Source organism: Balearica regulorum, chromosome W, assembly GCF_011004875.1.
Source record: "Balearica regulorum gibbericeps isolate bBalReg1 chromosome W, bBalReg1.pri, whole genome shotgun sequence".
Lineage (NCBI taxonomy): Eukaryota > Metazoa > Chordata > Aves > Gruiformes > Gruidae > Balearica > Balearica regulorum.
In genome coordinates this window covers 12,441,424-12,468,975 of record NC_046219.1, presented here as the reverse complement: position 1 = coordinate 12,468,975, position 27,552 = coordinate 12,441,424, and the positions used below count along the sequence as shown (strand labels likewise).

At 45.6% G+C, this 27,552-nt stretch overlaps 1 protein-coding gene and 1 long non-coding RNA gene across 7 annotated transcripts in view; one reads left to right on the top strand and one right to left on the bottom strand.

Annotated features, from left to right (window-relative positions):
- The window catches only part of LOC142599245 (uncharacterized), an 830,374-nt gene that overhangs the window by 523,103 nt on the left and 279,719 nt on the right, over nucleotides 1-27,552 (bottom strand). The window contains exon 2 of the long non-coding RNA XR_012832874.1: nucleotides 24,422-24,899. This is a non-coding gene — a long non-coding RNA (uncharacterized LOC142599245). The remainder of the gene's footprint in view (nucleotides 1-24,421; nucleotides 24,900-27,552) is intronic.
- Nucleotides 1-27,552, top strand: part of LOC142599155 (transportin-1-like) — a 101,349-nt gene that overhangs the window by 22,927 nt on the left and 50,870 nt on the right. For all 6 annotated transcript variants that reach the window (XM_075738894.1, XM_075738891.1, XM_075738893.1 and 3 more), the window contains exon 4: nucleotides 17,911-18,060. In XM_075738894.1, the coding sequence (XP_075595009.1) occupies nucleotides 17,911-18,060 (150 nt within the window). The remainder of the gene's footprint in view (nucleotides 1-17,910; nucleotides 18,061-27,552) is intronic.

Sequence of the window (27,552 nt, the reverse complement as noted above, 5' to 3'; positions counted from 1 at the left end):
GTGCATAAATATCTTAAGGGAAACCAAGTTATGAGATAATGAGTTTTGTCACATCAGGCCACTAAAAATTCCTTTCTCCCCCTTATGGTTAATTCTTCCTTTCCATGCTTCTGCATAGATATTGTAATGCAGATGTAAGGAAAATGCTTCTCCTAAGTAGTTCTATGGCAAACATACCATGTGTGGAAAGTGACAGATTTTTTTTTTTTTCTTCATTTAAGAGTCTTGAAAGAAACTTTGAAGTTATCCAGTGGATTGTATTATGTGATTCAATGCTTCAGGAATACTTTCTTGAAATGCCTTATTCTGAGCATCCAGAATGAGTGGAGTATGGGATCTCCATTATCTCCTTCCTTATCCTTGAAGCCCATAAAAGGAAAGCATTGAAAAAGAAAAGGTACAATAACAAGGTTATTGATTGTAGTACATATTTACTACCCTAGTGCCTTCATGTACTTAATCATATTGGTTTACAGAATCACAGAATGGTGAGAGTTGGAAGGGAACTCTGGAGATCATCTAGTCTAACCTCCCTGCTAGAGCAGGATCACCTAGAGCAGGTTGCACAGGATCGCATCCAGGCGGGGTTTGAATATCTCCAGAGAAGGAGACTCCACAACCTCTCTGGGCAGCCTGTTCCAGTGCTCAGGCACCCTCAAAGTGAAGAAGTTTTTCCTCATGTTCAGATGGAACTTCCTGTGTTCCAGTTTGTGCCCATTGTCCCTTGTCCTGTCTCTCGGCACCACTGAAAAGAATCTGGCCCCATCCTCTTGACATCTGTCATTTAGATACTTATAAGCATTGATCAGATCCCCTCTCAGTCTTCTCCAGGCTAAACAGACCCAGCTCTCTCAGCCTTTCCTCGTAAGAGACATACAGAAGTCCAGATACATGATATCTGTAGCTCTTCCTTTGTCTACTGATGTAGTCAGTTGTGGTGGGTTGACCCTGGCTGGATGCCAGGTGCTCACCAAAGCTCCTCTATCACTCCCCCTCCACAAAAGGACAGGGGAGAGAAAATACAGCAAAAGGCTTGTGGGTCGAAATAAGGACAGGGAGAGATCATTCACCAATTACTGTCACGGGCAAACCAGACTCGACTAAATTTATTAAATTAATTTTTCTACCAAACAAATCAGAGTAATGAGAAATAAAACCTAAATCTTAAAACACCTCCCCCCACCCCTCCCTTCTTCCCAGGCTCAACTTTACTCCAGGTTTTCTCTGCTTCCTCCCCCTGAGCGGCACCAGGGGATGGGGAATGGGGGTTGTGGTCAGTTCATCACATGTTGTCTCTGCTGCTCCCTCCTCCTCAGGGGGAGGACTCCTCACACTCTTCCCCTGCTCCAGCGTGGGGTCCCTCTCACAGGAGACAGTCCTCCATGAACTTCTCCAACATGAGTCCCTCCCACGGGCTACAGTCCTTCACGAACTGCTCCAGCGTGGGTCTCTCCCACGGGGTGCAGACCTTCAGGAACAGACTGCTCCAGCATAGGTCCCCCATGGGGTCACAAGTCCTGCCAGCAAACCTGCTCCAGTGTGGGCTTCCCACAGGGTCACAGCTTCTTTTGGGTGCCTCCACCTGCTCCGGTGTGGGGTCCTCTATGGGCTGCAGGTGGATATCTCCTCCCCATCATCCTTCCTCCATGGGCTGCAGGGGGACAGCCTGCTTCACCATGGTCTTCACCATGGGCTGCAGGGGAATCTCTGCTCCAGTGCTTGGAGCACCTCCTCCTCTTCCTTCTTCAATGACCTTGGTGTCTGCAGAGGTGTTTTCTTGCATCTTCTCACTCCTCTCTCTGGCTGCAAAAACTGTTCCTAGGTGTGTGGTGGGTTGACCCTGGCTGAGGGCCAGGTGCCCACCAGAGCCGCTCTATCACTCCCCTCCTTCTCTAGACAGGGGAGAAAAGGTATAACGGAAAGCTTGTGGGTCGAGATAAGGACAGGGAGAGATCATTCTCTAATTATCATCACGAGCAAAACAGACTGAACTTAGAGAGGGAATTCATCTTATTTATTACTAAGCAAAACAGAGTAGAGGAATGAGAAATAAAACCAAATCTTAAAACACCTCCCCCCACCCCTCCCATCTTCCCGGGCTCAACTTCACTCCCGGCTTCAATCTCCTCCCCGCTTCAGCGGCACAGGGGGACGGGGAATGGGGGTTACGGTCAGTTCATCACACGGTGTTTCTGCCGCTTCTTCATCCTCAGGGGGAGGACTCCTCTCATCATTCCCCTGCTCCAGCATGGGGTCCCTCTCATGGGAGACAGTCCTTCACGACCTTCTCCAACGTGAGTCTCCTCCACGGGGTGCAGACCTTCAGGAGCAAACTGCTCCAGCGTGGGTCCCCCCAAGGGGTCACAAGTCCTGTCAGCAAACCTGCTCTGGTGTGGGCTCCTCTCTCCACGGATCCACAGGTCCTGCCAGGAGCTTGCTCCAGCGAGGGCTTCCCATGGGGTCAGAGCCTCCTTCAGGTGCCTCCACCTGCTCTGGCATGGGGTCCTCCACAGGCTGCAGGTGGAATCTCTACACCCCCTCATCCTCCCTCCATGGGCTGCAGGGGGACAGCCTGTCTCACCATGGTCTTCACCACAGGCTGCAGGGGAATCTTGCTCCGGCGCCTGGAGCACCTCCTCCCCCTCCTTCCGCACTGACCTTGGTGTCTGCAGATGTTCTTACATCTTCTCACTCCTCTCTCTGGCTGCAAAAGCTCTCCCTAACTGTTTTTTTCCCCTTCTTAAATATGTTATCACAGAGGCGCTGATTGGCTTGGCCTTGGCCAGCGGCGGGTCCGTCTTGGAGCCGGCTGGCATTGGCTCTATCAGACACAGGGGAAGCTTCTAGCAGCTTCTCACAGAAGCCACCCCTGTAGCCCCCCCGCTACCAAAACCTTGCCACGCAAAACCAGCACAAGGTGGTTTTTTTTTCTTTCTTCTTCTTAAATATGTTATCACAGAGGAGCTACAATTGTTACTGATGGGCTTGGACTTGGCCAAGCAGCAAGTCTGTCTTGGAGCTGGCTGACACTGGCTCTGTAGGACATAGGGGAAGCTTCTAGCAGCTTCTTGCAGAAGCCATTGCTGTAGCCCCTCTGCTATCAAAACCTTGCCATGCAAATCGAATACCCTTCTCAGTCTTCTCTGGGCTTAACAGACCCAGCTCTCTCAGCCTGTCCTCATGAGATGCTCCAGTCCCCTAATCATCTTTGTAGCCCTCTGCTGGACTCTCTCTAGTAGTTCTTTATCTTTCTTGAACTGGGGAGCCCAGAACTGGACACAGTACTCCAGATGTGGCCTCACCAGGGCAGAGTAGAGGGGGAAGATAACCTCCGTTTACCTGCTGGCCACACTCAATGCACCCCAGGATACCATTGGCAGGACCCTACACTTGCCCGTGTTGAATTTCATTAGGTTCCTCTCCACCCAACTCTCCAGGCTGTCCAGATCTTGCTGAGTGGCAGCACAGCCTTCTGGTGTATCAGCCACTCCTCCCAGCAAACTTGCTGAGGATACACTCTGTCCCCTCCTCCAGGTCATTGATGAATATGTTGAATAAGACAGGCCCCAGTACTGACCCCTGGGGCACACCACTAGACACAGGCCTCCAACTAGACTCTGCACTGCTTATCACAACCTTCTGGGCTCTGCCATTCAGCCAGTTCTCAACCCACCTCACTGTCCACTCATCCAACCCACACTTCCTAGGCTTGCCTATGAGAATGTTATGAGAGACAGTGCCAAAAGCCTTGCTGAAGTCAAGGTAGACAACATCCACTGCTCTCCCTTCATCCAGCCACTCGTGTCATCATAGAAGGCTATCAGATTGGTCAGGCAGGATTTCCCCTTGGTGAATCCATGTTGACCATTCCCGATAACCTTCTTCTCCTCCTCATGCTTAGAGATGACCCCCAGAACGAGCTGTTCCATCACCTTTCCAGGGATGGAGGTGAGGCTGACTGGCCTGTAGTTTCCCGGGTCCTCCTTCTTGCCCTTTCTGAAGACCGGAGTGACATTGGCTTTCCTCCAGTCCTCAGGCACCTCTCCTGTTCTCCATGACCTTTCAAAGATGATGGAGAGTGGCCTAGCAATAACATCTGCCAGCTCCCTCAGCATTTGTGGGTACATCCCATCAGGGCCCATGGATTTGTGGGTGTCGAGTTTGCCTAAATGGTCTCTACCCTGATCGTCCTAGACCAAGGGAAGGTCTTCCTTTTACAAGACTTTCCCTCCTACCTCCAAGGTCTGGGTTTCTTGAGGGTTGGCCTTAGCAGTCAAGACTGAAGCAAAGAAGGCATTCAGTAACTCTGCCTTCTCTGTATCCTCCGTCACCAAGGCACCCACCTCATTCAGCAGCAGGCCCACATTTTCCCTGGTCTTCCTTTGGCTGCTGATGTACTTGAAAAAGCCCTTCTTGTTGTCCTTGACATCCCTTGCCAGATTTAATTCCAAGTGGGCCTTAGCCTTCCTTGTTGCATCCCTGCATACTCTGACAACGTTCCTATATTCCTCCCAAGTGGCCAGTCCCTTTTTCCACATTCTATGAACTTCCTTCTTCCCTTTGAGTTTTTCCAGGAGCTCCTTACTCATCCATGCAGGTCTCCTGCCTCCTTTGCTTGTCTTTCTGTTCTTCGGGATGCACTGATCTTGAGCTTGGAAGAAGTGGTGCTTGAATATTGACCAGCTCTCTTGGACCCCCTTACCTTCTGGAGCCCTAACCCATGGGATTCTCCCAAGCAGGTCTTTGAAGAGGCCAAAGTTAGCTCTCCTGAAGTCCAGGGTTGTAATCCTACTTATTGCCCTGCTCCTTCCATGCAGGATCCCAAACTCCACCATCTCATGGTCACTGCAGCCAAGGCTGCCCCCAACCTTCACATCTTCAACCAATCCTTCTTAGTTTCCTAATACAAGGTCCAGCAGTACTCCTCTACCACCTGTGTCAAAAAGTTTTCATCAGTGGTCTGCAGGAACCTCCTGGACTGTGCATGCCTGGCTGTGTTGCTTTTCCAGCAAATATCAGGGTGGTTGAAGTCCCCCATGACAACCAGGGCCTGTCATCATGAGGCTACTTCCAGCTATCTGTAGAAGGCCTCATTGACTTCCTCTTCCTGATCAGGTGGCCTGTAGTAAACACCCACAACAGTGTCACCTGTATTAGCCTGCCCCTTAATTCTTACCCATAAGCTCTTGACTCATTCTTCATCCATCCCTAGGCAGAACTTGATGCATTCCAGTTGTTCTCTCACATAAAGAGCAACTCCACCACCTCGCCTTGCTGTCCTGTCTTTCCTAAAAAGTACATAACTGTCCATGGCAGCATTCCAGTCATGCGAGCTATCCCACTATGTCTCTGTAATTGCAATGAGATCGTGGCCCTGTGACCATGCACAGACCTCTAGTTCTTTCTGTCTATTCCCCATGCTATGTGCATTGGTGTACAGGTATTTTAGAGAAGTAATCAAGCATGGAGGTTTCCCTGGAAGGGGGCGCAAGAGGGTCCACCATAGTCATACATACCCTTGAGGTGATTGGCCTTCTGGTTCTCATTTTGGGAATCAGCTAAAGAACGTTTGTCACTGTTCTGGTTGGCCTGGCTTATTCCCCAGTTGGATGTGATGGCATGAGCATTGCCACTTTGAACCCCACCCCCTGAGTCCTTCAGTTTAAAGCCTGCCTCACCAAGTTGGTCAGTTTCCTGCCAAAGATTCCCTTGCTTCTTCTAGGCAGGTGGATCCCATCCTTCCCTAACAGGTTGTAGTCATCAAAGAAAGTCCTTTTGTCATAAATGGTTCTTCAAAGGTGCTGTTCACTGTAAGCAAAGTCATTTTGGGGGTGAGTCTTGAAATCTGTTTTCTGTCAAGTGGCTTGTGGACAGAAAGGATAGAAGTTTTCAGGCTTTACCTTGATTCTTAAGGTTGTCAGACTTTGTTTTGTTTTGTTTGCTGTACCACCTTCTGAAGTTCAGGTAGTTTTGGGTAAGGTCTGTTTTGGCCCCCCAATAAGGGTGTCTTTGGTTTGGTTTGGTTTTGTAAGTTGGAGTTATTTAGCCAGCTTTTTGAGGACTTTCCTTAGTATAACTTAGAGCTGAAGATAGTCTGCTACAAGGGGCATTTCTTTATATACTTTTGTTAAGTCAAACTCTCCTACTCAGTGATGTTTGCTTTGTTCCTCGTGTCAGATCTAAGCGTACTTAAAATGGCAGCATCAAGCATCCCTGTGTGGTGTTTCCCTAGAGAAAGGGAAGATGTTGGTAGTGTGATTTCTAAATGCACTTCTGTCTACCAAGTAGTATTTGATTCAGTGCAGTTCTGAGGTGCTCGAGCCTAGCTTTGGTTTACCGTGCCTTTTCATCCTCTCTTCCTTGGAACATAACTTCTTGGATTGGTAAAAGAACTGGGCAACTGGGATGAGGGTAGTGTTTATCCATTCACAGATTGTGATAAAATGATTATGAGCATGGCTCATATTTTGCCCTGTTACTCTTGTGATATTGGCAAATTTAAATGTTAAGGTGAATCTCTTTTTAAAGCGAAATTGCTCTGTCTGCTGATTTCTGTCTCAAAGCTGTTAAGTCTTCTTTTAGAAATAAGCTGTCATTTTGTGTGTTTTAACTAGTGGTATGGATTTAATGCATACAGGTACAAAATGTGACAAAAATTATGACTTGTGTCACTTGCGTATGAGGATTTCTGATCTGTTAATGAGAAATTGGCTGTTTCTTAGAAGAGCTAAAACTAAAATATAAGGATCCCATTGGAGCAGTGTCATTTGAGAAGCAGAAGATGAATATTTTTTTCTGTCCTAATGTATAAGAATACAGTACAGACACACCTTCATGAGCTTCCTAGTGTCACCGAAATTCGGGGAATAAAAGAAAACTCCTTAACACCAATTTAGCATTAAGAAGCAGGCATTCCCTTTTATTGCAGCACTGGGTGTCAGGAGGATAGTTCCTCTAATCAGGCACACCTAATGCTGGTTCTCTTGTCATATTTATACAAAGTAGTGCACTCCCCGTTACAGTAATTGGTTCATATTTCTTCGCCTAGTATGCAAACTAGAACGCATGCTCAGTTCCTTTCTCTGTCTCTAGCTTTTGAGTAGGGGGTATAATTTGGGTAGGGGGCTTATGGGTCGGTGGTCGTGGGAACCCTGGCCCAAGTTACCTTTCCCCTAGTTTCTCAATACTTCAGTCCTGGTAAATGGTAATTGTTTGCAATATGCCTCAGGAAGATAAGGATGCTCCTGGAGGCAATTAGTGTCCTCCCTTTCTGAAAAGTATGTATATAAGGACCTTGAAGTGTCTTGTAGCTCCTCCTTTTTATCATGATGTGTAGCAGGTGCTCATTCTAAGAATCGTTAGCCTTCTACCTAAAGTAACAATGAATAGTTTCTTATCACCTATAATACAAGTAGGCCTTCCTTACAGGCCTTTTTGGCTACACTAGAAGAAAAAGACCCTAATTTTATTATTTTTTTTTCCATGATCCTGGGCTTTTAAGTAAACTTAAGTAGAACACTTTCAGCTTAAGCTGGTATGGTTTACTATCACATCAGAAGCAAGAATGAGGATGTTTCAAAATATTTCGTACATCTGAATATGAAAGTGGCCTTGAAATATAGTGGCTAGTCTGAAATTAATCAGTGCTCAATTGACTCATGTGAGTCAAAGAAAATTATTTGACACAACTGCCTAAGTTTAGGAAGTTGGAGGGGGAGTTGGGGGGTTTTCTGGCTGACTCTACACTATAACCAGATTTTCAATTAGCAATAGTAGCCCACACCCTAGCAAATGGCAGAGTAGAGGTTTTGGCACTAGTGGAGGTGTTCTTCCTAAAAAGCTGCGTGTGAAGCTACAATAAGAAAATAGAGAATGTGTACCTGCTTTTAATTCAATACGCCTGCAGTGCTTTAGCCCCAGCTGGCAGTTAAGCACCACACAGCGCTCTCTCACTCCTCCCCCCCTCAAAGGGATGAGAAGGAGAATGGAAAAATTCATAGGCTGAGATAAGGACAGTTTAATAGGATAACAAAGGAAGATAATAATAACAATAACAACAACAACAATAACAGCTTCTTCTGCACCTGACAGGGTGCTAGCTTGATCACATGGATGACCTGTGAGATGGCGTCCATCGTCAAGTCCACCCATCGATCGCGAGCCCATCTATATGTTGCATCTCTTCCTTGATGGCCTGAGGTGTCATGGGCCCACCGAGCTATAAATAATTCACCCTTATGTTGCCAGTCCAAGTCCACCTGAGCCACTTCAATCTTGGCAGCCTGATCCACCTGCTGGTTGTTCTGATGTTCCTCAGTAGTCCAACTCTTGGGTACGTGGGCATCTACATGATGTACCTTTACAACTAGCTTCTCTAGCTGGGCAGCAATATCTTGCCACAGTGGGGCAGCCCAGATGGGTTTGCCTCTGTGCTGCCAGTTGCTCTGCTTGCATTGCTGTAACCACCCCACAGGGCATTTGTCGCCATCCATGAGTCAATATAGAGGTAGAGTGTTGGCCACTTTTCTCTTTCCGCAATGGCTAGAGCCAGCTGGATGGCTTTCACCTCTGCAAACTGGCTCGATTCACCTTCTCCTTCAGCAGCTTCTGTGACTCGCCGTGTAGGACTCCATACAGCAGCCTTCCACCTCCGATGTTTTCCCACAATGCGACAGGACCCATCAGTGAAGAGGGCATATGGCTTCTCATCTTCTGTCAGTTTATTATATGCTGGGGCTTCTTCAGCGCATGTCATGTCCTCCTCTGGCGACATTCCAAAACCTTTCCCTTCTGGCCAATCTGTGATCACTTCCAAGATTCCTGGGCAACTTGGGTTTTCCTATTCTAGCCCGTTGTGTGATCAGTGCAACCCCTGTACTCCACGTAGCGTCAGTTACATGGTGTGTAGAGGGGACCCTCCCTTTGAACATCCAGCCCAGCACTGGCAGTTGGAGTGCCAGGAGGAGCTGTGCTTCAGTACCAATCACTTCCAAAGCAGATCGAACCCCTTCATAGGCTGCCAATATCTCCTTTTCAGTTGGAGTGTAGCAGGCCTCGGATCCTCTGTATCCCCGACTCCAAAACCCCAGGGGTCGACCTCGAGTCTCCCCTGGTGCTTTCTGCCAGAGACTCCAGGTAGGGCCATTCTCCCCGGCTGCGGTGTACAGCACATTTTTAACATCTGGTCCTGCCCGGACTGGCCCAAGAGCTACGGCATGAACTATTTCTTGTTTAATTTGTTCAAAAGCTTGTCGTTGCTCAGGGCCCCATTCGAAATCATTCTTCTTCCAGGTTACATGGTAGAGAGGGCTTACTATCAGACTGTAATTCGGAATGTGCATCCTCCAAAAACTCACAACGCCTAAGAAAGCTTGTGTTTCCTTTTTGCTAGTCAGTGGAGACATGGCTGCTATTTTGTTGACCACATCCACTGGGATCTGATGACGCCCATCTTCCATTTTACTCCTAAAAGCTGCATCTCCTGTGCAGGTCCCTTGACCTTACTTTGCTTTATGGCGAAGCCAGCTTTCAGCAGGATTTGGATTATTTTCTTCCCTTTCTCAGAAACTTCCTCTGCTGCTGAGTTGCCCCATATGATGATGTAGTCAATGTATTGCAGGTGCTCTGGGGCTTCACCCTGTTCCAGTGCAGCCTGGATCAGTCCATGGCAAATGGTGGGGCTGTGTTTCCACCCCTGGGGCAGTCGATTCCAGGTGTACTGGACGCCCCTCCAAGTGAAGGCAAACTGTGGCCTGCACTCCGCTGCCAAAGGGATCGAGAAAAATGCATTAGCTATATCAATTGTGGCGTACCATTTGGCTGCCTTTGACTCCAGTTCATATTGAAGTTCCAGCATGTCTGGCACGGCAGCACTCATGGGCGGTGTGACTTCATTCAGGCCACGATAGTCTACCGTCAGCCTCCACTCGCCATTGGACTTCCGCACTGGCCATATGGGACTGTTAAAGGGTGAGTGGGTTCTGCTGATCACTCCCTGACCCTCCAGTTGATGAATTAGCTTGTGGATGGGAACCAGGGAGTCTCTGTTGGTGCGGTATTGCCACCGGTGCACCGCTGTGGTAGCGATTGGCGCCTGTTGCTCTTCGACCCTGAGCAACCTCACAACAGAAGGGTCCTCCGAGAGACCGGATAGACTACACAACGGTTCAATTTCCCCCACCTTCAGGGCAGCTATGCCAAAAGCCCACTGGTACCCTTTTGGGTCCTTGAAATACCCTCTCCGGAGGTAGTCTATGCCAAGGATGCATGGATCCTCTGGGCCAGTCACAATGGGATGCTTTTCCCAGTCATTCCCAGTTAGACTCACTTCAGCTTCCAGTACAGTCAACTGTTGGGATCCCCCCATCACTCCAGAAATACAGATGGCTTCCACCCCTTCATAGCTTGATGGCAGTAGGGCACACTGTGCAGTGCACTAGTGTCCACTAGAGCCTTATACTCTTGTGGATCTGACATGCCAGTCCGATAAACCTGGTTGTCCCTTTCCTCCATTTTGCTGGAGGCAGGGCCCCTCTAATCCTACTCATCATATTTATTACTGACAAATGAGTTCATGCGACGTACGTGGGTTTGATTGTCATCCTTGGTATTCGCTGCTTCTAAATATGAATTGGCGGTTCTTTCCATAAGATCAGAAGTAAGATCAGCCCTCCTACTATGTTTGGGGAATTGTCCACTGGAGACTGGATCAGGAATTTTCCATCCCACTTCCTCATGTTCTCTTCATGGTTACGCAGGTAATACCACAGAGTGCCTCATGGTGTGTACTCTTTATATCCTCCCTGTCTAGCAGAGGAATGCTTACTCCTAATAGTTGAGATACTGGTCTGTACAAGGGGGGAATGGGATATATCCTCTTTGAGCTTCTGGACCTCCCAGGAGAGTTTCTTGAAGACATTTTTGGATTTTTCTGAGTTTTTCCATAGATGAGAATCAGGCCCATAGGGAGGAAGAGAGATTTTCTTTGTGTTGCCACAGTTTGCTAGCCACTTCATTCACTGTTGGTACATCTGCCTTTCCAGTCCAGTACTGCCCAGTATTTGGCATGTGCTTGTGGTGCGTTCCATACAAACTTCGGCCACATGGGTCGGGTACATTGGACTTCGTCAGGGTCTGTGGGTAACTGCACATTGTCTGGGTCATAATAAACCATCTCCCAACAGCTAATTCCCTCAGGTACTGGATACGTCTCTCCATGGTGGTCCACTTGCCTGGGTAACATACAACAGCTTCACTGAAGGGATACCTTTCCCTCACACCTGACAGAAGTTGCCTCCAGAGGCTGAGGGTTCGTGGTTTTTTTGCAATCACCTTGTCAATGGCCCCTTCCCTAGACAGGGATCCCAGCTGCTTAGATTCCCTACCCTCTAATTCCAGGCTACTGGCCCCACTATCCCAGCATCGGAGCAGCCAGGTGAGAAGTTGCTAACCTAATTGATGCCTGAAATCTTTCCGCATATCTCAGAGCTTACTCAGGGATGGGGATTGGGTGTTTATCTCTGGTTCTGTCTCTTTTTACTCTTCTTGTGATGGCCCTGTTTTGTCATCCTTTACTAAATGAGTTGACTTTCGTGTCTGTTTCTTCTTATGTATGGGGGCAATTGATACCAGTATGGGTTGGTTCTCTGGTTCAGCTGCAGTGCTTATCACTGGGGTTTGAGTAGCTGCAGTGCCTGTTGCAGGGGTTGATCTCCAGGTGTTATACTTAAATAGTTGTTTAACCCTAAACATGACCTGAACCATATTCAGGACAACTAGCAATTGAAGCATGCTGGTACGAACATCCCAAGGATATTCAGCATTCTCAAGAGATATTGTAATTAGCCTGGAGAAGAAGGGGAAGGTGAAAGAAAAAAGTGTCTTCCCCACATATTGGCTTTCTGAGGAGAAAAACTAAAAAGTATAATTATTAATAGTTTCTGACAAATGGCTCCCAAAGTACAGAGATGAAGCAGTCTCTGTTGCTCTGCTGCTACTGAATACAGATTCAGCTGCTGTTGAATACAAATACAAAACTGGTCTGACTATCAATGGTTTTATTATATCATAAGCCAGTACTACACTGAACAGCAGAGCGATAACCTTAATTCAGCACCCAGAGGTGACAAACCACACAGAAACACTGATAACCAGTATATACGGCAAGTGAGGTGTTACATAACGCAACTCTGTGAACAAATAAAATGACATTGTGACCAGTGGACCAGTGACAATTAAACTAATATAATAAATGCTTATAACTTTTTTTTAATGCACTCTTGTCTGATCTGTCGTTATCTCAACCCTTTGTACCCCATGTTGAGCGCCAAAAAGGACTGTCGTGGTTTAACCCCAGCCAGTAATGAGCACCATGCAGCTACTTGCTCACCCCTCCCCCAAGGGGATGGGGAGGAGAATGGAAAAAAAACCTTGTGGGTTGAGATAAAGACATTTTAATAGGATAACAAAGGAAGAGAATAATAATAATAACAACAGTAACAACAGTAATAAAACAAGTGATGCACAAATGCAATCGCTTACCACATGCAAAGGGGAAATAAAACAATCCAATGCCCAGTCTGTTTCTGAGCAGCGATTCTGCCTCCTGGCTAGCTTCCCCAGTTCTATCTGGAGCATGATGTTCTATGGTAGGGAATATCCCTTTGGCCAGTCTGGGTCAGCTGTCCTGGCTGTGCTCTCCCAGCTTCTTGTGCACCTGGCAGGGCATAGGAAGTGGAAAAGTCCTTGACTTAGTGTAGACACTACAACTACCTAGCAACAACTAAAACCATCAGTGTGTTATCAACATTATTCTCATACTAAATCCAAAACGCAGCACTATACCAGCTGCTAGGAAGAAAATAAACTCTGTTTCAGCTCAAACTAGGACAATGCCTTTATCCAATTTAATATTTTATTATTATTTTATAAATTTAACTTTTTTCTAGTATTTGGCTACACAAGATTTCTTACTAGGAACAAAGTGACTGATCATCTGCTACTCAAAGTACCAGTGAAAATGAGACTATATCTAAGAAGCTTTGGTGTGTGACTGTGCCGCTCTTCCTCTTCAGTCATTTGAAATCCATCTTCAGTCTCTTTATTTTTCAGTTTCTACCTAAGACTTCATCAGTCTTTTTTCTTTTAGGATGGAGGAAAATGAGGGGAAACTGTGAGTGCCTGCCATTTTGAAATGCTTATAACTCCTGAGACTTAAAGCTTGCCAGTCAGAATTGCCTCTGATCAGTAGTAGGTATTTTGTTTCAGAGAAGAACATCCATCCTGATCACTTGAAGTTACATAAATACTTTTTTCCTATTTGTACTGTTGAATCTCTACTTGCTTGAACAGTGCGTGCCACTTCAGATGAAGCAGACAACCTCACTAGGAAGGAATGGCATTGCCCATTCCAGTGCTGTAGGGCTATAAGCTGTTATAAGCTGCCTATACTGAGCTGCAGTCATTAATGATATTCATGACACTCTTGCTCATGAGTATCTCTTGAAAGCAGAAGGCATAGCTGAGTAAAATCTTCATGCAGTTCTGAAGAGTGAGAATTATGTCACTATAGAAGGAAGAAAAAGGAGTTTAAAATGCTTTGCAAAAGTAGTAGTAATGCTTAGTCAGTTATTGATTTTAGCATCCAGTATCTTGACTGTGGGATCAAGACACACTTGGACTCCACCTGGAGTATTGCATCCAGCTCTGGGACCCCCAACATAAGAAGGATATGGAGCTGTCGGAGAGAGTCCAGAGGAGGGCCACGAAGCTGATCAGAGGGCTGGAGCACCTCTCCTATGAGGACAGGCTGAGAGAGTTGGGGTTGTTCAGCCTGGAGAAAAGAAGGTTCCAGGGAGACCTAATTGCAGCTTACCAGTACCTGAAGGGGGCCTACAGGAAAGCTGGAGAGGGACTGTTTGTCAGGGAGTGTAGTGATAGGACATGGGGTAATGGGTTTAAGCTGAAGGAGGGTCGATTTAGATTAGATATTAGGAAGAAATTCTTTACTGTGAGAGTGGTGAGGCACTGGAACAGGTTGCCCAGAGAAGTTGTGGATGCCCCCTCCCTGGAAGTGGTCAAGGTCAGGTTGGATGAGGCTTTGGGCAACGTGGTCTAGTGGAGGGGGTGTCCCTGCCCACAGCAAGGGGGTTGGAACTAGATGATCTTTGAGGTTCCTTCCAACCCAAAGCATTCTATGATTTAAGATGTTTCATAGTGCAGTGTCCCATAGGATAGTCCATAAAGAAAAAATAGTGTTGAAGTTTCATCTTAATATGCCCTTGAGTTTTATCTAAACCAGCTGGCTAATCTGCCTATTTCTGACATAATGAGCTTCATAGTATCTGTATTTCTGGTTGATTAAATGGAAACTGTTTTTTTGTCTCTTTTGCGATTGTAGCTACGCATTCTAACCAACTAATGTTTTTTCCTTACACACTGTTTAATATTTTTGTACTAGAGTTTATACTAATAGTGGCTAATGTACCATATTCTAATCAGACCTTGGTTGGAACTGTGACTTCCTTCACCCCTCACCCCAAGAAGATACTGCTGGCTGATATAGAATGCATAACTGTTGTATTTGTGTCTAACTGTGGCTGCTGAAAATAATGCATTCATTGTGGCTTATGAGTGCTTTAAATAATGTGGAAATTGAAGGAAAACTCCTTTGGCTTCCTTCCTGGCCAGACATGACATTAAATCTTAATAATTGCTTATGGACAACTGGATTTCTTGATGATGTGCATACCTATCAGTGGATTATAGTTACATAAATAAATCATAATTGGACATATTAAATTGGTGTAATAGTAGATGCAGAGATTTTACTTGGAACTCAAGACAGTATTTCAGGCAAACCTGAGACTGATCAAGAATTCAAGTGAGAACTTCTTTCTTTAGGTCATTCTCCACCTGACCTTTGTTATCGACATCTTCAAAACTTTAAGCAAAATGACAAAATTACTCGATTTGACTTGTGTCCTGGGTTTGGCTAGAATAGAGTTAATTGGTAAACAGCGGGGAGGGGGGGGGGAAGTGAGTGAGGAAGTGGCTGTGAGGCATGGTGGGTGGGGCTGCACAGGAGAAGAAGAGCCTGCTCTCCCTCCCAGCTGGCCGACCACAGGTTGCTGGGATGGGACACAGCCAGGACAAGTGACCCAAAGGGGCTATTCCATACCATGTGACGTCATGCTCAGCATAAAAGGGGGCTAGTCGGGGAGGGGCAGCGTGGTTCTAGGACGTGGTTGAGCGAACTGTTGCGTGGTGCTCAGCTGCCGGCTGGGGCTAAAACACAACAACTTGTCAAGCAATAATAGTATAGCTTGTCACATCTCATAACCAAATTCTGTAGTTGAGAGAGGTTTGTCCACTCATCTACTCTTTAATATTTTTATTTAAAATAATAAATCTATTCTCCCAAAAAAAGTTGTTGGCTGTGTAAATACAGTGCTGTGCAAGTGGAATGACTTTTATTTTTACGTTGTTTAGAAGTTTGTGGGTATTTAAAACCAATAGTGTAGGTGAAGTTACAGAATTGTTTCAAATATATGTGCATAGGGTGCATTCCTGATTTATAAAATTACTGAATTCTATGTAAAAGCTATGTTTGTAAATCAGTATATTTATAGTTAAAGAGCATGAAAAATAATGCTTCTTTACAAAGACTGAAATACACTTTTAATCTTGTTTTTATGTTCATATGATAGCATTCTGGTTTTGGAGCTCAAAATCAGTTGAATAAAATGAATTTTAACAAACCCTTCTCTTCTGAATTGTGCCATTTCTGTTCTAACTAGCACAGATCACAATAGAAAGTATTTTTAATGGCCCTCAGTCAGTCATAATGGATATATTGAGAGTCCTGGCGTTGTGATGCAGTGACTTTTAGTTTTAAAATACTTTATATTTGAAAGTGATATCTCTTATTTTGCTTATATTTCTATTGTGATGTTAATAGTTTTGAAGGCCTAGAGTAGATCTGTGTAAACTGTAACTCTTGGTGCAAAGGAACTTTGAACATCCTTACTTCTTGCCCAAATCAAGGCTTCTGTTCTGATTTGGTCTGGGACAGTTAATTTTCTTCATAGTAGGTAGTATGGGGGTATGTTTTGGATTTGTGCTGAAAACAGCATTGATGACACAGGGATGTTTTTGTTACTGCTGAGCAGTGCTTACACGGAGTCAGGACCTTTTCTGTTCCTCACACTGCCCTGCCAGCAAGTAGGCTGGGGGTGCACAAGAATTTGGGAGGGAACACAGCTGGGACAGCTGACCCCAAACTGACCAAAGGGATATTCCATTCCATATGACGTCATGCTCAGCATATAAGGGGCTTGGGAAAGAGGAAGGAAGGGAGAGGACGTTTGGAGTGATGGCATTTGTCTTCCCAAGTAACTGTTATGTGTGATGGAGCCCTGCTTTCCTGGAGATGGCTGAACACCTGCCTGCTGATGGGAAGTGGTGAATGAATTCCTTGTTTTGCTTTGCTTATTAAACTGTCTTTATCTCAACCCACGAGTTTTCTCATTTTTACCCTTCTGATTCTCTCCCTCACCCTGCTGTGAGGGGAGTGAGTGAGCGGCTGTGTGGTGCTAGCTGTATACGGAGGTTAAACATCAGCTTCTGTGGTGGGTTGACCCTGGCTGGAGGCCAGGTGCCCCCCCCCCAAGCCACTCTATCACTCCTCCTCCTTAACTAGGCAGGGGAGAGAAAATATAACAAAAGGCTCGTGGGTCGAGATAAGGACAGGGAGAGATCATTCACCAATTACTGTCACGGGCAAACCAGACTCTGTTTAGGTCAAGTCTGGTAGCTTTTTTCTTATGGTTCACACTATATAACACTTACTTGTTAACATTGTTTAAAGCCTTTTTTCTTCTCCCTCTATTAATTTAATAGATTAATAGAACAGCTGGTATCTGAAGGGAGTACAATATTTTGTAGAAAAATTGAACACTGTATTTTTGTGGGAGTAGGGACCGGCGAACTTACTGCATAGTCCCTACCTCATTTCTAGGTTTTACTATGGTGAAAGTTGTATTGTTATCTATTTCATACAGTAATAGTGCTACAGCAAGCCTGTCAGTATAATCATAGAATCATAGAATGGTTTGGGTTGGAAGGGACCTTAAAGATCATCTAGTTCCAACCCCCCTGCTGCGGGCAGGGACACCCTCCACTAGACCACATTGCCCAAAGCCTCATCCAACCTGGCCTTGAACACTTCCAGGGAGGGGGCCTTCACAACCTCCCTGGGCAACCTGTGCCAGTGCCTCACCACCCTCACAGTGAAGAATTTCTTCCTAACATCTAATCTAAATCGACCCTCCTTCAGCTTGAACCCATTACCCCTTCTCCTGTCACTACACTCCCTGACAAACAGTCCCTCTCCAGCTTTCCTGTAGGCCCCCTTCAGGTATTGGAAAGCTGCAATTAGATCTCCCCGGAGCCTCCTTTTCTCCAGGCTGAACAATCCCAACTCTCTCAGCCTGTCCTCATAGGAGAGGTGCTCCAGCCCTCTGATCAGCTTCGTGGCCCTCCTCTGGACTCACTCCAGCAGCTCCATGTCTCTCCTGTACTGAATGTCTGAATGTCTGTCTTTGGTTGATTAATCTCTTTCATGAGTCTCCTACATCCCATGAGTTCAGATCTATCCCTTGCTTATATCTATACAAAACTTTCTTAAAGTGTAGAATTTGCAATACTAATATTCTAATTTTGAATAAATAGAAATAATGAATCTGAAACTAAAATACTGTTGCATGAATTGATGGGTATATTTGGAAGGAGAGATAAGGAAATAAAGATTAATATCTCTCACTATAAGCTTTGATCTTGTTGCATTGTTCTGGAAATCTGCTTTATCCTATGAGCTGATCAAAGTTTGAATGTAATTATTTTCTGTTGCAGATGAACCGACACGTTCCTTGAGTGGTCTCATCTTGAAGAATAACGTAAAAGCACATTTTCACAACTTTCCAAATGAGGTAACTGACTTCATTAAAAGTGAATGTCTGAACAACATTGGTGATTCCTCCCCCTTAATTAGAGCTACTGTAGGTAAGTTTACTCTTATTGCTGTCTTCCACACACTAAAAATGTTACTGATAAAAGTGAGAACTGCATTCGTGAGTGAGAGTTATTAAACTCCTAAAACTGCTTCTGATAATTGTCACAACTACACCATGTTTTGATGCTGATATTAATCTTCAGTGTGAATATATGAAAGTCACACTTATTTTTGCTTCCTGTTCTCTTAAAATTCATTTAGCATTTCAGTTCATATCTCTTGAAATGTGACTGAACATAAGTTTACTTGAATCTACTGAAATTCAGCTTGCTGCCAATTTTTATACCTAAAAACAGGAACAAGGTAAAAGTCTGACTTCAGAACTATTTCAGCACTCCACTTGCATCAATGAAACACTTCTGTTAGTTGATTTCCTTCCTGCCCCCCTCCATATGCACACCCCTTCAGGGAATCATTATACCATGCACGACACATTAACATAATGAGTTTCTGTTTTTTAAATACCTTCTGTCAGAAAACAGTAGATAAAGTGTGGTGATCGGAACATCAGCCAGAAGTGGTTTTTTTGCATTGATTTCTTATTTCCTAAATACTATGTTTTGGTACACCTCTTCCATAACATGCATATTTGTGTTATTTTTACTTATTTCTAGGTAATGTTGCTTTTCTGTCTGCTCCTTGAGAATGTGATTTCCTTCAATTACTACAATCGTAGTAATTTTACTCGTCCACTCCAAAAACTAGAAAAAAGTAAAATAAATGTATATTTAAGTACAGTAGAAAAAAAAACAGGAGTGGGTGCAAGTTCAGAAAGGAATTCAGCTTGTGTCAGCTGATTTCTGTTATAAAATAATCTACCAGTTGTTGCTCCTTTAGAATCCTTATTGCTCCTTTAGAATCCTTATTGCTCCTTTAGAATCCTTTGCTTTTTCTGTAGGATTCCTTCTCCAGACATCTGGGTTAAGGACTTTGGACTAGAGAAAAATATCGATCTCTTTGCTTTTTCCTGCTGTCTCATCCCTCATGAAGCTGCTTTACTGTGAATTTTATTAATGCCCCATTTCCTTAATGACAGTAGGAACAAGTCTTTGAGTGGCAGGTGCTTTTGTGATTTCAGGTTGTAGGAGAGTTGTGCTTGCTTGTTTGTTCATAGGAGTTGTCAGTGGAATGGAGCTGACTAAAGAGTATAAGAATATATTACAGCTCTGTTTAGATTGCTGTTTTAGGGTGGTTTGGTGGTGGTGGTGGCTGGGGGAGGGAGTGGGATGTGGGCTGTTGTTTGGTTGGTCTTGAGCAGTTTATTCTTTGAGTTCTAGTAGGAAACATTTGTGGATTAGTAGCTCAATTACTGTTGAGCTTTAAGTGGTCCTTGCAGGGATCATTCAAATATATACGTACTCTGAAGATGCGTACCAACTGATGAACTGTATCCTTACATAATAAGAGTTGCTGTTTATAGTGTGTTTTGCACCCTCTTGTGTGAAGTAATTAAATGTTGGTGCCTTGTAGACTTCTGTCTTAAGTGAGGTTGGTCCAGTACGCACTGGTCTCTTGATACTAGCTAGGTGTAAATATATTGCTACCTGTCTAGGCTGCCTTGTTAGCATATGAATTGGCATGTGCTAGTCATAGGTGCTCTTTGAGATGCATACATGTTTTTGCTGTTCAAGCACTATCAATTTAATGGGCCAACAGCAAATAAGATCTCTGGAATTCTGAGAGGAAGATGAGCAAGTACATCAAAGTACCATCAGGGAAGAATTAATGCAGCCTTTGTGGTCTCTGGCATCTGGTGCTAACCAGACAAAAGCTGATACCTTTTGACCAAGATGGAGGCAAGCTGATTAATTACATTATCAGAAGTCACCTCACTGAGGACAATGAAAATGGCAATAGAGTCTATTTTAGAACTGTGATTTGAGACCAAATGGTAACTACACATTTTTTTATCCTTACTTAGCTTTTCCCTGTTTTAACCCCCAAATGAGTATCAGTGTGGAACCTCTCATGTGGTACAGATTTTAAAAACCCTTGTGCCAACATTGAAATATGGATTCAAGTTCAAAAAAGATGGCTGCATGTGTTGAGGACCCACAAACTTACCAGGAAATAAATGCATCTATTTAGGAGGTGTCTATGACTGTTCTTAAAACTTTCTGGGGATTCTAGTCTAGGCAGGACCTTAGCATAGCTCCCTGCTTAAAAGCAAACAGGGGAAATAGTTTGAGTGTTTAAGAGTAGTGGCAGGACTGGAGAGCTTCATTGCAGATGGAAAGTGAAACTTAATGATTGCCCTATGAGGGGGGAATTCTGTCATGAAGTTCTACTTTTTAGAATTGAGGGGTTCAGAAATCAACTTTAGGAATCTGTCACAGATGGAGTCATGCACTTAACTTGTAAGAGAGAAGCAACAATATACTTTAATGATATAAACCAGTGAGTTAACAAAGTTCAATGGTAAATGCAGCAGTGGTTTAACAAGATTCGATGGCAAGGTACACTGGATTATTTACTGCATAGAGGACAGAGTCAGACAAAATTGTCAGGGAGACTCTCCCGTTGAGTCATGAAGTTCAGAGAGGACCCCCTTGCTTTCTAAACTCCTTCTCAGAGAGGAGTCTAGGTGCGGCTAGATCCAATCCTAGTCCCAGACTTGGACAGCTGTTTATGTCTAAAGGATTATATATGCACAATCAATCCTTTATATCACTTAGCTAAGATTTCAAAGTTTAGCATGCTATTAGTCACTTACCAAGGATCCATGGCAGCAAGGAATCTCTCAACCTTGAGGAGTAACCTTGAGAGGCATCCCTACTCAAGGGTAGATTCTGGCATGCAACCCGTTGCTGGGCAGAAGAGCTCAAGAGGCTCTGGGCTGTCCACTATTTATAGAGTAAGATGAATGACTTATAGTCATATTTGCATACCAGAAAGATGCCTGGGTCACTATTCCAGACAGCCCTTGGCTACCATGTTGCCATCCATCCCCCAAAGTCCAGTGTAAGCTGGATGCAGCTAGCACAACCCCTAAATGGTGGTTATGGCCTAAGCGGGGAGGGGGGAAGCACAGAGCTACAGAGGCAAAACACCACCCCAAAACCTGCAACCTTTCCCCTGTCCTGTTACTGGCATGAAAGTACTGAAGCGTAGTTGCTTTTTCTTTACGTTCAAATTTTTTATTGTAGAGTTGATGCTGTAAACTGGGGTTGCATGTAATTGGAATAGTGACATAAAATATGCTGTCATGACAATTACACTTCTGTTTTTAATGATTTCTGACATCCCTCTGGAGTCTGTTCTCTCATGTGTTTACTACTCAATTAACTCAACTGCTGTACTTGTGTCCTGGTTTAGCCCCAGCACAGCTAATCACCACAGGGCTGCTCGCTCACTCCTCCCCCCCTGCCCCTGGTGGGATGGGGTGAGATGGGGAGGAGAATTGGAAGAAAAAGTTAAAATGCGGGTTGGGATAAGGACAGTTTACTGGGACAGCAAAGGGAGAGAGAGAAATAACAACAACAGTACTTAGAATATACAAAGCAGGTGATACAGAATGCAATTTGCTCACTGACCGGAGCCTCCCGACAAGCCCCCCTCATATACTGAGCACGAGGTCATATGGTATAGAATACCCCCTTTGGCTAGTTTGGGTCACCTGTCCTGGCTGTGTCCCATCCCAGCTTCTGGTGAAAATTAACTCTATTCTAGCAAAAAACTAAGACATTATTCACCCCTTATTCTATACCATCTACCAATACCACCATTGTAAGCACGTGGCACTTGCCTTGGCAGGTTTGTGGGAGTGTGATGTAATCAATCTGCCATGCTTCCCCATATTTATATTTCATCCATCGTCCTCCATACCAGAGATGAGTTTGCCTTTGCGCTGCCAGTTGCTCTGCTTCCATTGCTGTAACCACCCCCACAGGGCATTTGTCACCATCCATGAGTCAATATAGAGGTAGAGCATCGGCCACTTTTCTCTTTCAGCAATGTCTAAAGCCAGGTGGATGGCTTTCACCTCTGCAAACTGGATCCATTCACCTTCTCCTTCAGCAGCTTCTGCAACTCATCGTGCGTGACTCCATGCAGCAGGGCTACTGCATGAACTATTTCCTGTTTAATTTGTTCAAAGGCTTGTCATTGCTCAGGGTCCCATTCAAAATCATTCTTCTTCTGGGTCACCTGATAGAGAGGGCTTACGATCAGACTGTAATTTGGAATGTGCATCCTCCAAGAACCCACAACGCCTAAGAAAGCTTGTGTTTCCTTTTTGCTAGTCAGTGGAGACATGGCTGCTATTTTGTTGACCACATCCACTGGGATCTGATGACGCCCATCTTCCATTTTACTCCTAAAAGCTGCATCTCCTGTGCAGGTCCCTTGACCTTACTTTGCTTTATGGCGAAGCCAGCTTTCAGCAGGATTTGGATTATTTTCTTCCCTTTCTCAGAAACTTCCTCTGCTGCTGAGTTGCCCCATATGATGATGTAGTCAATGTATTGCAGGTGCTCTGGGGCTTCACCCTGTTCCAGTGCAGCCTGGATCAGTCCATGGCAAATGGTGGGGCTGTGTTTCCACCCCTGGGGCAGTCGATTCCAGGTGTACTGGATGCCCCTCCAAGTGAAGGCAAACTGTGGCCTGCACTCCGCTGCCAAAGGGATCGAGAAAAATGCATTAGCTATATCAATTCTGGCGTACCATTTGGCTGCCTTTGACTCCAGTTCATATTGAAGTTCCAGCATGTCTGGCACGGCAGCACTCATGGGCGGTGTGACTTCATTCAGGCCACGATAGTCTACCGTCAGCCTCCACTCTCCATTGGACTTCCGCACTGGCCATATGGGACTGTTAAAGGGTGAGTGGGTTCTGCTGATCACTCCCTGACCCTCCAGTTGATGAATTAGCTTGTGGATGGGAACCAGGGAGTCTCTGTTGGTGCGGTATTGCCACCGGTGCACCGCTGTGGTAGCGATTGGCGCCTGTTGCTCTTCGACCCTGAGCAACCTCACAACAGAAGGGTCCTCCGAGAGACCGGATAGACTACACAACGGTTCAATTTCCCCCACCTTCAGGGCAGCTATGCCAAAAGCCCACTGGTACCCTTTTGGGTCCTTGAAATACCCTCTCCGGAGGTAGTCTATGCCAAGGATGCATGGATCCTCTGGGCCAGTCACAATGGGATGCTTTTCCCAGTCATTCCCAGTTAGACTCACTTCAGCTTCCAGTACAGTTAGCTGTTGGGATCCCCCTGTCACTCCAGAAATACAGATGGCTTCCACCCCTTCATAGCTTGATGGCAGTAGGGTACACTGTGCAGTGCACTAGTGTCCACTAGAGCCTTATACTCTTGTGGATCTAACGTGCCAGGCCATTGGATCCACACAGTCCGATAAACCTGGTTGTCCCTTTCCTCCACTTGGCTGGAGGCAGGGCCCCTCTAGTCCTCGTCGTCGTATTCGTTACTCATTTCTTGCAAAAAGGACTTAGAAGTCCCTTCAAGAGGGTCATACGTACGATCAGACCTTCTACTCGGACTGGGGGACTGCACGTTGGGAACTGGAGTGACATTTTTCCTGGAAGAACCCTCATTTAAAATTGTTTTTCCTTACAGCTCATGTACTCGTGCCTCTAGGGTCGAGTTTGGTTCTCCATACCACTTCCTCATGTCTTCTCTGTGGTCACGCAGGTAAATCCACAGTGTACCTCATGGTGTCTACCCTTTTTATCCTCTCTCTCGAGCAGAGGAACACTTACTCCTAATAGCTGAGATACTGGTCCGTACAGGTGGGATATAGGACATATTCTCTTCAAGTTGCTGGATCTTACGGAACAGTTTCTCCACAGCCGAGACGAGGGAGGAAGAGAGACTTTCTTCATATTGCCAGAGTTGGCCAGCCACTTCATCCACTGATGGTGCGCTCCGTACAAACTTCCACCACGTGAGTCGTGTGCACTGGACTTAGTCAGGGTCTGTGGGCAATTGTGTGTTGTCTGGGTCATAATAAACCATCTCCCACACAGCTAATTCCCTCAGATATTGCATACCTCGTTCCACGGTGGTCCACTTGCCTGGATGACATACAACATCTTCACTGAAGGGATACCTTTCCCTCACACTTGACAGGAGTCGCCTCCAGAGACTGAGGCCCTGTGCCTTCTTCCCAATTGCCTTGTCAATGCCCCCTTCCCTAGACAGGGATCCCAGCTGCTTGGCTTCTCTACCCTCCAGTTCCAGGCTACTGGCCCCGTTATCCCAGCATCGGAGCAGCCAGGTAATGATGTGCTCCCCTGGAAGGCGGCTGAGATCTTTTCTCATATCTCGCAGCTCACTCAGGGACAGGGATCGGGTGATTACCTCTGGTTCTCAACTTCGCTCCTGGCTTCAACCTCCACCCCCCCTTAGTGGCACAGGGGGACGGGGAATGGGGGTTACGGTCAGTTCATCACACGTTGTTTCTGCCGCTTCTTCATCCTTGGGGGAGGACTCCTCTCATCGTTCCCCTGCTCCAGCGTGGGGTCCCTCTCACGGGAGACAGTCCTTCACGAACTTCTCCAACGTGAGTCTCTCCCACGGGCTACAGTCCTTCATGAACTGCTCCAGCATGGGTCTCTTCTATGGGATGCAGACCTTCAGGAGCAAACTGCTCCAGCGTGGGTCCCCCCAAGGGGTCACAAGTCCTGCCAGCAAACCTGCTCTGGCATGGGCTCCTCTCTCCATGGGGCCACAGGTCCTGCCAGGAGCTTGCTCCAGCGTGGGCTTCCCACGGGGTCACAGCCTCCTTCAGGTGCCTCCACCTGCTCCGGCGTGGGGTCCTCCACGGGCTGCAGGTGGAATCTCTACACCCCCTCATCCTTCCTCCATGGGCTGCAGGGGGACAGCCTGCTTCACCATGGTCTTCACCACAGGCTGCAGGGGGATCTCTGCTCCAGCACCTGGAGCACCTCCTCCCCCTCCTTCTGCACTGACCTTGGTGTCTGCAGATGTTCTTACATCTTCTCACTCTCTGGCTGCAAAAGCTCTCTCTAACTGTTTTTCCCTTCTTAAATATGTTATCACAGAGGCGCTGATTGGCTTGGCCTTGGCCAGTGGCTATTCCATCTTGGAGCCTGCTGGCATTGGCTCTATCAGACACAGGGGAAGCTTCTAGCAGCTTCTCACAGAAGCCACCCCTGTAGCCCCCCCCACTACCAAAACCTTGCCATGCAAACCCAACACACCTAGCAATAAGAGCATGCTGGCTTGAACATTCCAAGGGTATTCAAAATTCTCAAAAGCTGTTGTAACCAGCCTGAAGGAAAAAGGGGAGGTGAAAGAGTGGGAGAAAGTATGCCCCCCCCGTGTTCCCCATAGATTGGGTGTAATTATTAAACAATTCCAAGAGATGTCATCTGAGGTATGGGCATGACAGCAAAGCCTCATACAAATTCCAACTTAAGCTCATGACCGTTGATGTTATCATATCATAAGTTGATATCGCACAGGACAGCAAAATGAGAATCCTAACCCCTCTCCCAGAGTTGGTAAACAGCGCCACAAGGAATACATACAGCAAATACAGGTTTACATACCACAGCCACGTGACCAAACAAAACACCATTGTGACCAGCGGCTGTTTAAAATAATACAATAAATACTTATAACAACTTTTTTTTTAACATGCTCAGGTCAGATCTGTTGTTATCTCAACCCTTCAGGCCCCATTTAGGTACCAGAAAGGACTGTCAATGGCAGCTAAGCACTACACGACATCGTATGATATGGAACCTTTGGCTAGTTTGGGTCACCTGTCCTGGCTGTGTCCCCTCCCAGCTTCTTGTGAAAGTTAACTCTGTCCTAGGCGAAACCAGGACAGCTTGTTAGATTTCATATTTGTCAAGTGAATTATCAAGAGATTCTGTTATACTGATTTCTAATTAAGTTCATTACAATTCCAAGACCACCTTTATAAAGATTTTCAGTTTCCGGTTTCTAACCTTGTAGCTTAGTATGTTTGTCAGAAGGGAAGGCCTTGTTTAACTGTCAACTCTAGCCCAAATCTGTTCAAAAAGCTGCAAGCTACTTGTTGTGGTTTAACCCCAGCTGGCAATTAAGCACCAGACAGCTGCTTGCTCACCTTCCTCTGGTTGGACTGGGGACAGAATCAGAAGAATGAAAGTGAGAAAACTCATGGGCTGAGATAAAGACAATTTAACAGATAAAGCAAAAGCCATGCACACAAGCAAAGCAAAACAATGAATTCATTCACTGCTTCCCATCGGCAGGCAGATGTTCAGCCATCTCCAGGAAAGCAGGGCTCCATCACGCGTAACATTTACTTGGGAAGACAAATGCCATCACTCTGAACACCCCCCCTTCCTTCCTCTTCCTCCAGCTTTATATGCTGAGCATGACGTCATATGGCATGGAATATCCCTTTGGTCAGTTTGGGTCAGCTGTCCTGGCTGTGTCTCCTTGTCATGGTGCAACTCCCCCCCTGCCTTGAGCCACTTGGTACTTGGTGCAATTTTTCCCCTCTTTTCTCGGCCATTTGCCTAGGCAGCAGACCAGAGCCTTAAGGCACTCCCTTAACATGCCTGGTTCTTGCTTCGCTTGGGAACGGTAACAACCTGGTACATCTGTACTTGGATTGTGATGCTCTTTCTCCCCTGTTGTTTGGGAACAATAATGATAGTCAATCATCTCCTGATAGCCTGGTACACCTGTACCTGGGTTGTGGCTCAAAATGAGGTGATGCCAGAAAAGTTCTGAGTCTGTGCAACTGTGGAAAGTACCAGAATATTTCGTCATCTGAGCTGGGCCGAAGTGGAAAAGTACCTGACAAAAGTCAATTATCTCAGACCCTATAAATAGCGATTCTAAGTGAGACCCTTGGAGCTCTCCTAGATTGCAGTGGGCTGTGACCAGCATCTCCCCTGAGCTTGGACACCTCTCAGGTACAAAGTCCTTGAGGGACCATCTGCCAACAAAGCCAATGGAAGGCCAGGGTGAAGTCAGCCTCCTCAAGTCTCAACTATCACCTGTTGAGGAATGCCAATGCATTGTGAGTTTTCACTATAAACTCAAGGAGGGAAATTGTAACTATAAGCTAGCTTCCTTCATCCACCTCTCTACCTATCTATGTGTTTAAATATACACATTTGTCTTTAACAGTGTAGGTGTCATATATCACTGGGCCCAAATATTTCTGTTTGTCTGTGTGTACCTGCATGTTTTGTGTATATATATACATGTATATGTACCTATACACTTTGATTTAATATACCTTATAGTAAGTTAGTGTGAATCTTGTCATCTTTGAATCTGTAATTAAGTTGCTGTTTTGATCACAATATATTTTACTGAATTGCTTGTAAATCTGTAAATAAGTCAATCATTAAGTGATGCTAAAATTTAACCTTTGACTTAACTCATTCTATTAATAAATTTTGAATTGACTAAATCATAACCATGTCAAAACACCTTCATCCCTGACACCCCTCCCAACTTCTTGTGCACCCCCAGCCCACTTATTGGTGGG